This window comes from Lathamus discolor, chromosome 2 (genome assembly GCF_037157495.1).
Source record: "Lathamus discolor isolate bLatDis1 chromosome 2, bLatDis1.hap1, whole genome shotgun sequence".
Classification (NCBI taxonomy): domain Eukaryota; kingdom Metazoa; phylum Chordata; class Aves; order Psittaciformes; family Psittacidae; genus Lathamus; species Lathamus discolor.
The window spans coordinates 120024388-120038371 of NC_088885.1; the positions used below are offsets into that span (position 1 = coordinate 120024388).

The window sequence follows — 13984 nt, forward strand, 5'->3', positions numbered from 1 at the left end:
GCATCTCCAGGAATAAAAAGGAGACGATTAGGTGATTAAAAGAGGTAAATATTCAGGACTGTCACATCATTTGGTTCTATGAGTAAAATGCAAATGAATATAAACATCTGCCTTGTGTATGTGTTTACTTTCAAAGGTGTTCAGATGTTGTCATCTTGTCTTCGGTTAAATAACTATAAGCACTGCATAAGTCACAAATAGCACAAATTTACGGGTGACTTCAGCTGAGGTAGACCTTTCTTCCCTAGCAACCTCTAATAGTCAGCGGTTGTGCTCCATCATATTGAAGTTCAAAGCAGTAGCTTAGATGCTCAAAATTGCATGCTAGGAGCTTATCTCTCCATTTCTTAGATGATGAAGTCTGAAGGACCTGTCTTCACAGCCAAAGTCGCTCTTTGTAAAGATCCCAAAAGTAGTTGATTGTCTGAGACCTATTAGGATTTTATCTATTAGGCATTCACCATAAAAAGTAAAAGGCAGCTGACTGGTATTTTTTCCATAATGTGCTATTATGAACAACATAAAGCATAGGAATTCTTTTCTCTAGTTTAATTTAAAGTTTTCAGCATCACCAATGTTCATTGGTACAAGACAAAATTATGGAAAAATAGAAAAAGATATTTTACAATCATTTTTGAGTGTTTGAATTTTTAATTACATGTGACTGCACATTGCTATGCTGTCAAATAGCTGTGCAAGGTTGTGGCACAGTCTTGATAAGATCTCTTTCTGCTTGGTATTTCAGTGGTTACGTATCATCTCACAGTATTTTCTAGAAATATTTTGAGTGAGAGAAATTTGTTACATATGACTGCATGCATATATGGTACTCATGGCGACACTGGGGACAGATCCCTTCTCTGGTCGTTGCAGAATGTCCACCAGGGAGAGGACAATGAGGTACTCTGTCTTAAAGTACTTTAAAATTTATCCTTTAATCTATTCTTGTAATTCCTACATATTATTTTCAAATCTTCCTATACACTTCAGTAATATAGTTTAAGATTGTAATACTAAATAATTTCATTTTAGTCATTTCTAGTTACCATGGATGCTGTGGAGCTGGGAGAACTGGATAAAGTCGTTCTTTTGTTCAGCAGTAAAACAGGTAAAGTACTTTTGCTGCTCTCTAAAGTCAGTGATGTGAATCACACAGCTGGCCTCCTATTAAAAGCAATGAAATTATTGCCAGAGTTAAATCCCGATAAATTTCCTTTGACTCTTTTTGCTAAAACTTAATATTTTTTAAAGCAAAATCCTATATTTTGACATGTTAAAATCTTTGGATCTAAAGGCTGTATCATTATTGCATGAAGAAAGTAAAATATTCCTTTCCATAGAAGAAAGAAAAATGGACAATTAAGATTAATAATTATATTCTGCAATTAATATCTGATTTATTAAATAAGTGATCCAGGAGACTAATTAAAACTCACATAAGAAACTGATATTGTTTAATTATCCTTCTGTCATTCATTTATTTTCATTGTTTTCCTTGCCTTTTCTATTTCCTCCCTGTGACACTCAGAGGGGGATTTTAACTTTATTACGCAATCAGCAGTTTTGTCACTGAATTTCATTAAAATTCTATGATTCTATGGTCTCTTTGCTCACTTGTAGGATGGCTACTAAGGAATATTCAAATAATGAACTGTAAATTAACACACGGTGCGTTAGAGAACAAGGCATATAGTTCACTACTTTTACTTCTCACAGTGAAGTGAAAGTTAACTATGGCCATGTGTCTGACACAGTTACTGAACATGGCAATTGCTAAAGGGCACCACAAACAGCATGACAGGCAAGGGTTTCCCAGTCAGGTTTGAAACTAAGACTGACGAAAGAGGGACTTTGGGGCTCATTGGCTCTGTGTGTAATGAAGAGAGTATTGGGCAGACATATAATACTTCCAAACGAGTTAGATGAGAAAACACTTTAGATCAGGAAGGGTGTCCATATTGTGTCTAGACTTATTTGGACTAAGACTAGCTTGGAACAAGATTTTGCACCAAAAAACCCCAAACACAGAAGCTGTTTAGCATATAAGGTGATGCGCACTTTGTGGGACTGGTCAGCTCGGGCAGAGTGTTGCTCTAATGCATTTATGGTTCTTCCAGTATCTGAGCAGGTTTTTAAGATGAAGTGGTTCGAGATCCCTTCCTGAAGCTTCTGTCTTTCTCCGTGCACTGTCCAGGCAGATCTTGAGTGCAACACTATGTTCTTGGATTTCTCCTGAGGAGCCTGAGCCCATTAACTTAGACTCCTATTGATAGAATTAAAGGAACTTGGACAGTAGTAAAAGATATTAGGATGTAGCTTGCTGAAAAGGACTGAAGGGAAAAATAATAAAAGAGAATGGAAAATTAATAGTCTTCATGACTAACTATTGGTAAGAGATTGAGCCAGTGTTATTGACAGCATGTTTATATAGAACACACGCCTATAAGCCTCTGTCAGGGTCCAATTGGGGAAAACCCCACCCAGTGCCAGACCCTGTTTCAGTTTGTGATCCCAAGGGTGAAATTCAGATGCAAACGAGGTCAAGTACCGTAATCGGTTAGTAAGTTTGTTACAAAAAGACAGTTATTATAAAAAAGGGAAATTATTGTAATAAAGGGGATAGTAATAGGATGGATTGGAAGAAAGGTAGGAAATGAAGCAAGGATTAGGGGTGCCGATTGAGAAACAGAGAGCCACCACCGTGGATCCAGAGGTGTCCCAGGGATCTGTTGTCATCGTCATTGGTGGTGGGAGTCCTTCAGGATTCGTAGTTGGTATCCAAGCAGAGTGTCCTCCAAGAGTCCATAGTAGTCACTGGAGGTGGGTGTCCTCATGGAGTTGTCCTTCTGGAGTCATCCCCTTGAAAGTACCCCGTGGAGGTGTCCTGATGGAGTTGCCCTCATGGTGATGTCTCATGGAGGGTGTCCCTCAGGGTCTGTAGTAGTCATCGGTGGAGAGTGTCCTCATGGAGCTGTCCTCCTGGAGTCATCCTCTTGTCAATGGCTCCCTGGCAATGTGCCTCTTGGTGACTACCTTTCCCCTCTTTTATAATGACTTGGGGGAATACTTCTGTTCTTCATGTCACGTATTACATGTTCCTGGTGGACCAGTTTCCCTGGCCTTGCAGCCAGCTCTTCGACTGCATGTCTGCACACACACACACACTCTTCACCTCTCTCTGTCTCTCTTTCTCTTTCTCTCTCTCTCAGGTCTGCAGCAATTCTTGGGATAATGGGTAGCAATTCCTCACACCAGTCCTCAAGGTAATGGGCAGAAGAGTCTTAGCTTTTTCCCACTCATCCCTCAGGCAGAGTCATAGTTCACACCCTTCTCCCAGGCACAGGAGTCTTAACTCCTGCCACCCATCTCTGAGACAAAAGATAGGTGGAATCCCATCTCAGCTTCTCAGACCAATCTTTGAGACAATGGACAGTGGAGTCTGATTTCAGATCAGTCTCTCACAGCCCGCAGCAGAAAATTCAAAAGGAAGTGTAAGTCAGAGAGCAATCTTTTTCAAACAGCAGATGTATACAGCAAGTTGCCAAAGTTCATTCGTATCTGCCACCTAATGAGATCCTCTTTGTGCTGCATGTGGAATGGAACTCCAGCCCTTTTGTCAACCACTCACTGAGGAGGAAGCACCACAGATATATCCCTGCTTTTCCTCCTCAAACATGCCTGCCTGAGTGGTGCTGAATCTTGTCTGCCTGCCTGTCCAAGGACAGTGAGGAGAACATTCCTCTGCTTCACTAGACAAAGAACATGCTTACTCCTAAATTTCTAAGTTGAGTTTTCAAATAGGAAAAAAAAATAGGGATGTTATGATGGTTCCAGGATTTTTAATTTAATTGTTGGTATTTATAAATGAATTAATAAATGATGCTTTCATACAGTAGGAATGACATAGTTATATCAACAACAGACTTTACCTGATCCCTAGACATACAGTACAATATTTTCACTATACTTTATTTCCTCCTTTGTAGACTGCAAACTGGACATTAAAAAATTGCATTTGAAAGAAGCTGCAAAGGAGCATCCTGTCTATGTATTTGAAGTCAATGAGTAAGTATATTGTGTAAAGCTAGTCATTTTTTAGTCATTTTATAGTACAATAGTTGAAAACACTAAGCAGGCATTGAATTAAAATAACTGTCACAGAGTGGTTCAGTCAATGGATATTTTTAAAATCAGTCTATATTTAAATGTCCCACATAAATTCACAGGATTTTTTTTTTTATTTAACATATGATTTCCTTACCACAAAAACATGGTTTTGTTTTTCAGAGTTCTTTTTGTGGATAAAAATAAGGCAGAAATACAGAGAGAAATCCCAGTAACTTTTATTATTGGAGAAGACAAACAAAAGAATGACAGAGATAACAATTTACATAAAGACAGAAGTCAAGCAAGAAATCTGACAGAGTATACTATTAAAGTATACACAGGTGACAAAAGGGGAGCAGGGACTGACGCCAACGTGCACATTATTTTGTTTGGGAATGAGGACAAATCTGAGGTATTTCAACTCTCTCAGTCACTGGAGCATCAAGACCCCTTTGAAAGAGGAAAGGTGAGTCCATACCTCTTATAGGATGTGTCCATATCTAGCTAACTCTGTTGTTTTTCTGTCTCTGTCCCAAATGCATCTTCATATTACACCCACTCATCTGCCAAGTTATGCATTTTCTTGATCTGAAATGCACAACATGCATTGCTTTTGCACGTGCACATATGTGCAATATCCATTGCTGTTGCCCAAACTATTTTGCCATGGAAACTGGTGGTGTGAGCCTCACTGAATGTATAAGCCTATAACCAGATAAAGTGGAACCATGCACATCAACCTGATTCTGATATCCATCATGCTTTACGTTGCTATTCAGAGACCCCTAGTTCAGGTACAGATATTTGCATGAGAATGACGATTCTCTGCATGATGTCCTAGTACCTTAGCAGAATGTTCTATTTTAACAAATGTATTAATCTAGCAAAAGAATTCCTCCATTTTCCATGGAGTATAATGATGGTTACCCTTATGTAGCAAGATATAAATATATTTTCCATATCTTTCGGCCATGGACTTCTTGAAAGGTAATGACTGAATAATTAAAACTCCAGCTAAAATACCTTCCTTATGTGATCTACCTCATTATCTCCAGCAGCACTAGACATCTTTTTACTTGCAGTTGGTCTGACATTTTTCATCCAGGATGTCTGTGAATATTTTTTAAAAGTTCTTTACCCATCTATTGTCTTCCATACTGAGGTTAATAAACCTAGTTACCTATAGGCAAGTAAGAAAGTGTTTTGAGTAGTATTTCCTTTTGCCTAGTACTACACAGGAGGTGTCATTGCTCTTTGAAAAAGAAAAGTAGGTGCATAGAAATCCAGCTAAGTCAATGGGTAGCCAGTGATGTCAAATGTCTTATGTATGTCAAATATCTTATATGTCTAATGTCTAATATAAAAAAACCTGCAATATGAAACAAGGTAATATTTTAAATTAAAATGGTACATGTAGTAAAAGCCTTTATCTTTTTTATTCTTGAATGTATAATTATGTATCATATACTGAAAACATTTTAGAAGTCTGTATCAGTTGAGAATTCATAAGAGAGCAAAAATATTTGTCTGGTAGATGAAAGTCAGGAAGAGGTAGGGAGTGTCCTACTACAAGTTGAAAAGTTAATCTTTCATGTTTAAACGAAGACCTAATAGGAGAGGATCTATACCACAGGTTGTCAGTAAGGAAAATAAACTACATCAGGTGTCAGCCACCTATTTTGAATCGGTATTATTACATTTGAATTACTCTCAGAACTGACTTAAACAAATGTGTAAGTTTCCAGACATCAGTATATGTTTTTTAATAAATGTGTTTTCATACTAAAGGTTGATACATTCAAGATTAAGACAAAACACTTGGGCACCTTACATTCAATTGAAATTGGTCACGACGGAAAAGGATTCGGTGAGTATACTTCATGCACTCAACAGCCTTGTAAACCTTCTGCTTAAAGATCTGCCTGACATTTGGAAAGGTTTTTGAAGTCATGCTACAGCTAGAGCTAGCTAATACAAATCTGTTTACAAATGAGGTCACTCTGACTCCTCTTGCTTATACCCCCTCTGTCTCTATCACTTTTCCCTTGATTTTACCTTGATTATTTTTTTCCTAAGAGAGAAGAGATCTCACTAGCATAAACCTCAGAAGGCTTTATCCTTCTAACATTGCTCAGCCTCTTAAAACCTCTTATTGAAGGTCCTAAATAACAAAGGATTGAATTTTCAAACTGCAGGCTAAAATTTCCATGCATTCAACATTATCTAAGAAATGTTTGGGCAAGGCTGGGACCCTTGTCATAGCATACTGTAGCTCCCTCTGATAGACATACAGCTTTTCTTCTTGTGAAAGTCAAACTATGAGAAGAAAGCTACTGTGCACCAGATCTTGCCCTGATGTTGGGATTTGGCTACAGTACATACCCACACATGATGATGGAAACAGTTTCTATGTTACAGTGTATTACACGTAACCTCTTAAAAACCTGAATTTTACAAAAAACATAAGACGGGAGACTAGGGCATATAAGATTTTGAACTTACATTTAGTGTGGCTAAAACCCTCTGAAGATATATAAATATATAAACAGAATTTGCAGGCAATGTACAACTTGCTTCAAGAAGGTCCATTTGGATTGAGACATTCTAGTCAGGTGAATTTTGCTTAACCTGTCTGAAAGAAATAGGTTTACGTTTAATAAAACCTGATTTATCTAAGTACATGTGCCACTATAAGGCGGCAAGGGCTTATCATATCTTGGATGAACCAAGCAAAGCTCTCCAATAGCAGTTCCTATTTAGGCAAAAGTTGAACAGGTTTTTTTGTCAGTTGTACATGTTATGGCATTAAAAACTCAAAAAGAAAACCCAGCAAACCTGTTGATATACCTGTAATAAAAAAAAAATCCTCCAGCTGACTTTCATCTTATTTGTGTTAGCTGCTGTACATGTACACAAACGTACATGTACACAAATAACTTGGAACTGATCTGGGAAAGAAACTCCACACTGGCAGACTTCTACGATTGTGAGAGTTGCACAGAAATCTGCAGAGAAAATATAGGTTGAATTTTTTTTTCCTGGGTTTTGAACTTTCAACAACATAAGTATCTTTGCTTTCTGTGTCCTGATAAATGTCACATAGCTACTAATGCTGCCTTCCGAGCACAGCTGGTGTAGGTTGATTCATCTTACATCCATGACTACCTTCCTCTGAATTTTTCTCTGAAATTATCTCCAAGCGCCTTTTGTCACATCAGCTGTTATTCTTATAAGCATCCTCAAACATAACACCTCTTTGAAATGTTTCATCTGTTTGCTAATCTTTCCTAGCTGCCTCTAGATTTTTCCATACCTGGAGATTTCAGTAAGGTTTGTTGGAGTTTTGTCAATAAAGGATAAAACATTAGCTTTTAACTTTTCAAGAGAGCAAACATGCATTTATAGTCTTTTGTAAAGTGCCGTGAAAATTTGAGAGACTAAATTTTTATTGCTGATAATATTAACTCCAAATTACAGAGATTTTATGAAAGGTCATATATTCCAAGTAGAGTCTATGATATATTAAACCATTCACAAGATTTCATCAAAGAAGTTCCAAAAGTATTTCACAATACCAACAAATTACTCTCCCGAATTGAAGATGAAAAATGTAGACACCTTTATGGCATAGTTATCCTAGCTAATTGTTTGAAAATGTCCATGAAAAGTTAGGAACATAACTATGCCTTAAGATTTTACCTAAATTGATACAATTTGCAAATATTTTTATGCTACACTTTTAGCCTACTTACAAATAAAAATATTTTTATTGATTTTAACCAACTTAGTACTTTTTCCAAGTATTTGAAAACAAAATAATTTGATAAAAAATAGTATTTTATCTCGAGGACTTACAAAAAACACCAAAAGTTTTCCAGCTACTAGCAATATAACCCTAATTAGCTTTTAAATGTTGTGATAAAGTATTCACATTGGCAAACACAACTAAAGATGTCAGCACAAACATTGCATATATGTAATAAAGTTTTATTTTTAAATTCTTCATATTTTAATATTCCATGAAATAAAATTCTATAGCACAAGAATGGAGGTATTTTTCACACAGCAAAATAGGAGACTATAGCAGAACAGTAAATACATTCTTAATGTTGCAACAGATTATTGTTGGCCTACATGGAGATGATACTCTGAATCATGACTGTTGGAGAAATATGGATATGAGAAGCATTTAGATTCGTCACTTGGTTTATTGAAGTATAAATATATTCATTAGAAAGGAGTAGTAGAATTTCTGCTTTCCTATTATTTAAGGGCTTGGGTTATCATTAAAGAAATTATATCTACTGATAAAGTCTATCTATTTTTATTGTTTTGATGGACATTAAAGATCAAAGCCCACCAGGGGTGTACTTTGAGTGCATTTCAGATCACCTAAAAGAGTAAAATGGGATTTCAAGAATATATTCAATATTACCATGTGCTCTGTTTCGTTTGTCTTGCTGCCTCTTCTGTTCAATATGAAAAAATGAGTGAAGTTGTAATAAAATTATTCCTTTATATTTTCTGTCAAAAAAAATCAAAGACCTTCTCTGTAAAACTGAGACAAGTTGCTAGTAATTTGAATCATCTACTTTTCAGTTTTATTATTCATATTGAATACATTTGGAAGTATTGAACCACACAGGATTTGGAAATGAAATCAGAAATCTTATACTTTATTTGTGTTTTGGTTATATTAAATTTGCTTTTTTTTTTTTTCCCTTCTACAGCAAGTGGATGGTTTCTGGAAAAAGTAGAAATAACAGATGCATCTAGGAATTCAGTGTACTGCTTCAACTGTAACAGGTCAGTAGATCAGTCCTTCAGCACTCTGTAGAATTAGTAGTAGTCTTTTTAGTTTCTCAGTTGTTTCTCTTCTGGTTTCCTAAAACAGTAAGAATTTTTTAACCATGCTGTGTTCATATCAGTCCATCCCCAGTGACTTTTGAACCGTTTGGCCAACTTCAAGCTAATTTGTCACAAGAATAGAGGAAGACACTATATTTTCCCAAGTTATTAAAACTGGAGGACTGTGGGAGGGAGAGACACAATTTAGTACCTGTGCCAAGAGAAGATATTAGCATGCCGTTTCCAAGAGGTAGAAGCTGTCTGGTGAACCATTACACAAGTATTAGTGTGTAAATAGCTCTGACAAGCATATCATGGGTATGCAAACAAGCATGGGAGGGAATCACAGTATGTGGTAGTGGGAGGATGGTAGGGTATGGCAGTATAGATAAAAAATTGGAGAAAAAAGTGTATTTTATTGAGCAAAAGCAATATTAAAATACTTCTGTTTCAGTGTCTGCTTAGTACAGATCTAAGATATATTCAGCAAATAGGGTAAAGAAGAAAGAAATATTTTTATAATGTAATGTAAGAGGATAATGATCTAAATTTAGACATTTACTTGGATAAAGGAGTGCTGGGGTAAAAGGCTTCTAATGTACAAAAAGAAGATCCACTTCACTCTGCATCGAACTGAAACAATACATTTTCAGAAGCTGGAAATTAAATTGAAAGGTGCATTTCAAGTGGCAGTTTGCTACAGTATACAGTTTACAGCTTAAAGATTTTGGAGAACAGACAAGTGTGAAAACTTACAAGTTCCCTATGTCTAGAAAGAGGGATGTTACCTAGTGGTCTGAAAGCAGAAATGGTAGCCAAGAATATTTAATTTTATCCTTCCCCAAAATGTTCCTGTAAACTTGACAATTCATAGAAGCCAAATCCCAACCCTACACCCAAAAAGGAACATTTTTTTTTTAGTTCTTGGATAGTCAATTGCACTCTACAGTCTAAGTTATGAGAATATGAGGCTGTTACCAACCTCAGCAACACTAAACTTCTTCCAACATCATTAAACTTCCGTTCATTAAACTTCTTCCAAACACATGCTCAGGTACTATCTGATCTTCTAAATAGACATGAGTTTCAGTTAATGTCACTCCACTCCACTTCTTCTGCTTATAAGAGTTATAAGACCATACCAGTCAGAGGAAAGTTCTTAAAAAAGATAGCTTGCAACATTTTTTTTGTATTTTTTTTATTTTTATTTAAAATCTTATGGTAAAAACAGAAAGACATTTAGGAGACCCATTTGGAGCACATTTATGAATCACATAATTTGGACCCATTTATGAATCACATAATTGATGTGGGGAGTGACTGACACAGATTGATTCTACAGACTAGGACATTTAACTGAGCCCTTGGTGGGTTAGAGTCATATCTTTACTTTAATGCATATCTACTTGCTCAAAATGGAAGCGTTTAAGTAGAAGAGATTAGGAGATCCAACCCAGGGACCTCAGTGACCCACAGGCTATGGGGAACTCCTTGGATACAGGAAACTGTGTTTCACATCCCTGTTCCAGTTCAGACATGGAGCTTCTTATAGAATCATAGAATAGTTTGGGTTGGAAGGGACCTTCAAAGGCCATTTAGTCCAACCCCTCTGCAATGAACAGGGACATCTTCAATTAGATCATGTTGCTCAGAACCACGTCCAGCCTGGCTTTAAATGTCTCCAGAGATGGAACATCTACCACCTCTATGGGCAATCTGTTCCAGTATCATCTCATAGCCTACTGGGTAAATGTGGGATAGGTTCATTCACAAAGACACAATGAAAAGACTCTTCTGGTACAAATGCTGCCTTTAAAAGATATTAATTTTTATCTGCCCAGATTAGTTGTGTTTCATCCTGGAACTGTTTAGCTTCAGCCATATATCTTCCAGTTATTCAATGGTGCATACTAACTCCATACTAACTCCTTAGTAGACATCACAACCAGTAGTCAGTCATAATACTTGCAAAAGCATTAGAAGCTTTTTAACTCTCTTTGGAAATTAGGTTCCAGTTTTGGAAAATAGGTTCCAGTTAACGTCGATCTACCTGAGCTTTGAACTGGGAGTATTCTCCATATAGTCAACAGTAAAACCTCCATAGGCTCTTACAGAGCAGGGTGTAGGCCCATCATGCGACTCAGTATTTTGTGAGCCCACAAGTCGATATGAGAAATAAACAGTCCCTGGAATGGAATACTTGGACAATAACTTGCTATAAAAGAACAGATTTCCTTACTCTAAATTATCCTGATTTTATGCTGCTCAATGAAACAATCTACTTGTCACCTATAAGACAAAAAAAAACATGAGTATTTCATAAATATATTTATAAATTTAATTGCATTTTTAAATTATGCATATATGGATACTAAAAAAACCCCAAAACAACAAAACCCCACCATTTTCTTCAGGTTTGTTACTGCTTCTGTATAAACCAATGTAAAAAGTCTCCTAGAAATCCAAAGGTGTGGAAGCAGGCTCCTATGATTTGTCTGTCTGTTAAGTTTTATATGTTCCCTGTCTGTGACAGCTTTTTATGTTTTTCCCTTAAGGTGGCTTGCTGAGGATGAAAGTGACGGCCACACCGCAGTGCAACTTTATCCACAGCGCCTTGATTTCTGATTCTTTCTGAGTGTGTTGCTTCTCCAGATTCATGCTGATCTGATTTACTTGTATTTTATAATTCTGAAGGTATTATAATTGCTGTGAAGGAATGTCAAAACAATGTATTAAAAACATCACAGTAAATTAAACATGTCTAATGTGAACACTGCATTCCAGTCCTATTAGAGATGTTCAAAAACTTTGCATGACTGAAATTTAGAAAACAGAAATTTAAATCTGCACATGGCTCTGTGAACTTGATCTGAGCTTTCATAATGGTGGGCAAGTGTAGTAGCATACTCAAACATTTTTGCTTCAGTAGCAATTTGTGGGTAAGTTAAATTTAGCTCATGGGTTAAATCTGTCAATATTTATTAATTTGATGAATCTGTTTCAATTTCAAGATTTATTAAACTTTAGATGTTCTCAAAATCATTTTCCAAACTTCACAACTCTTCAGCCTTCCCATATATTGCTTCATTTTTTCATAAGACCATAACAGAAAGTAATAAAGGATTTGTTATTCAGGCATTCACCCTATGTCAGTAAGCCTCCCACTGACATTTGATTGTAAAATCTTGTAGCTGAGCCAGAACCTCAGCTGAGACCCTTTAGATCCAAAAGGTCTCTTAAGAGAGGCTGTTACCAGTAACACTGCAATAATTTACTAGCAGGCTTAGGCAGCACCCTGCTAAGCTTGTTGATTTTTGCAGTGCCCATTCTTAGCCATCTACCTGTCTTTCCAGTGCTATATCTGTGAATGTCTTGTCTTTAAAAAAAAAAAAAAAAAAATCAAAATTATTTTTGAAAATTCACAATAAATAGAAACATATTTAGTTACAAATGCACAAAGTAATGCTTGATTTGATAGGCTTTGACAATTGCCAGAATTGACTCAGGAAGGGCTTAAGATACAGATGAGTCTGAAATCAAATCACGACTTGCACACCACCTGAAGTTTCATGCATGTGACCAGAATACAAATATTGTGTATAAGCTACATAGGGCATCTCTCTGTTTAATCAAAGGCTCCATCTTTAGTACCTCCAAAATACAAAAATCTGTGTGAAGATCTTAATTTTAGACCCATTTCACTCTCAAGACACTACCATGTTCTGTAACAGCAGTGTGCTTTCTACAGTTATAGGAATTAAATGAGTTTCTAATCTGTGCTGATGAAACATTGCCTGGCTGTCTTTTTCATATGCTTAATGTTTATTTACTCACACTATTCTGTGAAATGAAGAATGTTTGCCGATATCTTCATAGATGATGATATTTCGGTTGCTACTTTGACACACACAAAAATAAACACATATATAATGGGTCTTGGCAGGTAATTTCATTTTTATTTACCTTATACGTCATCAGAGGGAGAGCTAATACAAGGTGTGGATGTGATCAGGGTGAGCAATGGAACAGTGAGTTTCTCCTAAAAGTGCTCTTTCTGCTCACACAGCTTCCACATACACAGGAATGGATTTGAAATTGTATCCCCAGAGCGCACAGTTCACTTACTTAGCATCAGTATTCATTACACTGAATCACTTTGTTGTGATCTATTATGTGATTTGTTTCATTATTATGTCTTTCATTAATAGTTTGTAATACTAGCTCTCTTTGATGCCATTTCTGATTTATCAAGTGTAAATAATGCCTTCCTAATCTGTTTTTCATTATTATCAGTGAATACCTTCCTTCTGAAACTCCCTTCCATATTTGAAAATTATTTTCTCTACCTATACAGTGTACAAATCAGGTTTTCAATTCACTTCTCTGGATCCAGAGCCATGCAAATACCTTGACCCTTTCACTAACAGAACCACCACAGCAGAGGGCTTCGTTTCAAGAACACCATAGAATCACAGAATGGTTTGGATTGGAAAGCACCTTAAGATCATCTAGTTCCAAGCCCCCTGCCATGGGCAGGGACACCTCACACTAAACCATGGCACCCAAGGCTCTGTCCAACCTGGCCATGAACACCACCAGGGATGGAGCACTCACAGCTTCCCTGGGCAACCCATTCCAGTGCCCCACCATCCTTACAGTGAAGATCTTCTTCCTTATATCTAACCTGAAATTCCCCTGTTTAAGATGGGTGCTTGAAGCACATATTACAAGGGGATTATGCTTTGACAGGAAAACCTGAAATATCCTAAGAACCTCCTTCTCAGGTCTTGCACGGATGACACACCAGTTAGCATATTTAGCCTATGACCAGTGCCAAATTCCAAACTTGCTTCTTCCACATGCTGTACAGTGATGTCTGCTGTGTTTGGCGTGGAAGTCACTTAATCTCTGTCCCTTGCAAGTGGGACAATTTTTGGACAAAATTACTGGCCAAAGACAGAGACATTGCAGAGATGCGACCTTGTGTGCACTCTGTTGTTGCTGCACAGCAAGGGTGCTGCCTTGCTTT

General features: G+C 36.8%; 1 protein-coding gene across 1 annotated transcript in view; it reads left to right on the forward strand.

Annotated features, from left to right (window-relative positions):
• Nucleotides 1–11586, forward strand: part of RP1 (RP1 axonemal microtubule associated) — a 178995-nt gene extending 167409 nt beyond the window's left edge. Inside the window, exons 51-57 of the mRNA XM_065669368.1 lie at nt 746–900; nt 1033–1108; nt 3987–4065; nt 4288–4573; nt 5896–5974; nt 8838–8913; nt 11511–11586. Coding sequence (XP_065525440.1) covers nt 746–900; nt 1033–1108; nt 3987–4065; nt 4288–4573; nt 5896–5974; nt 8838–8913; nt 11511–11580 — 821 coding nt within the window. The 3' untranslated portion in view covers nt 11581–11586. The remainder of the gene's footprint in view (nt 1–745; nt 901–1032; nt 1109–3986; nt 4066–4287; nt 4574–5895; nt 5975–8837; nt 8914–11510) is intronic.
• Nucleotides 11587–13984: the final 2398 nt, after the last annotated feature.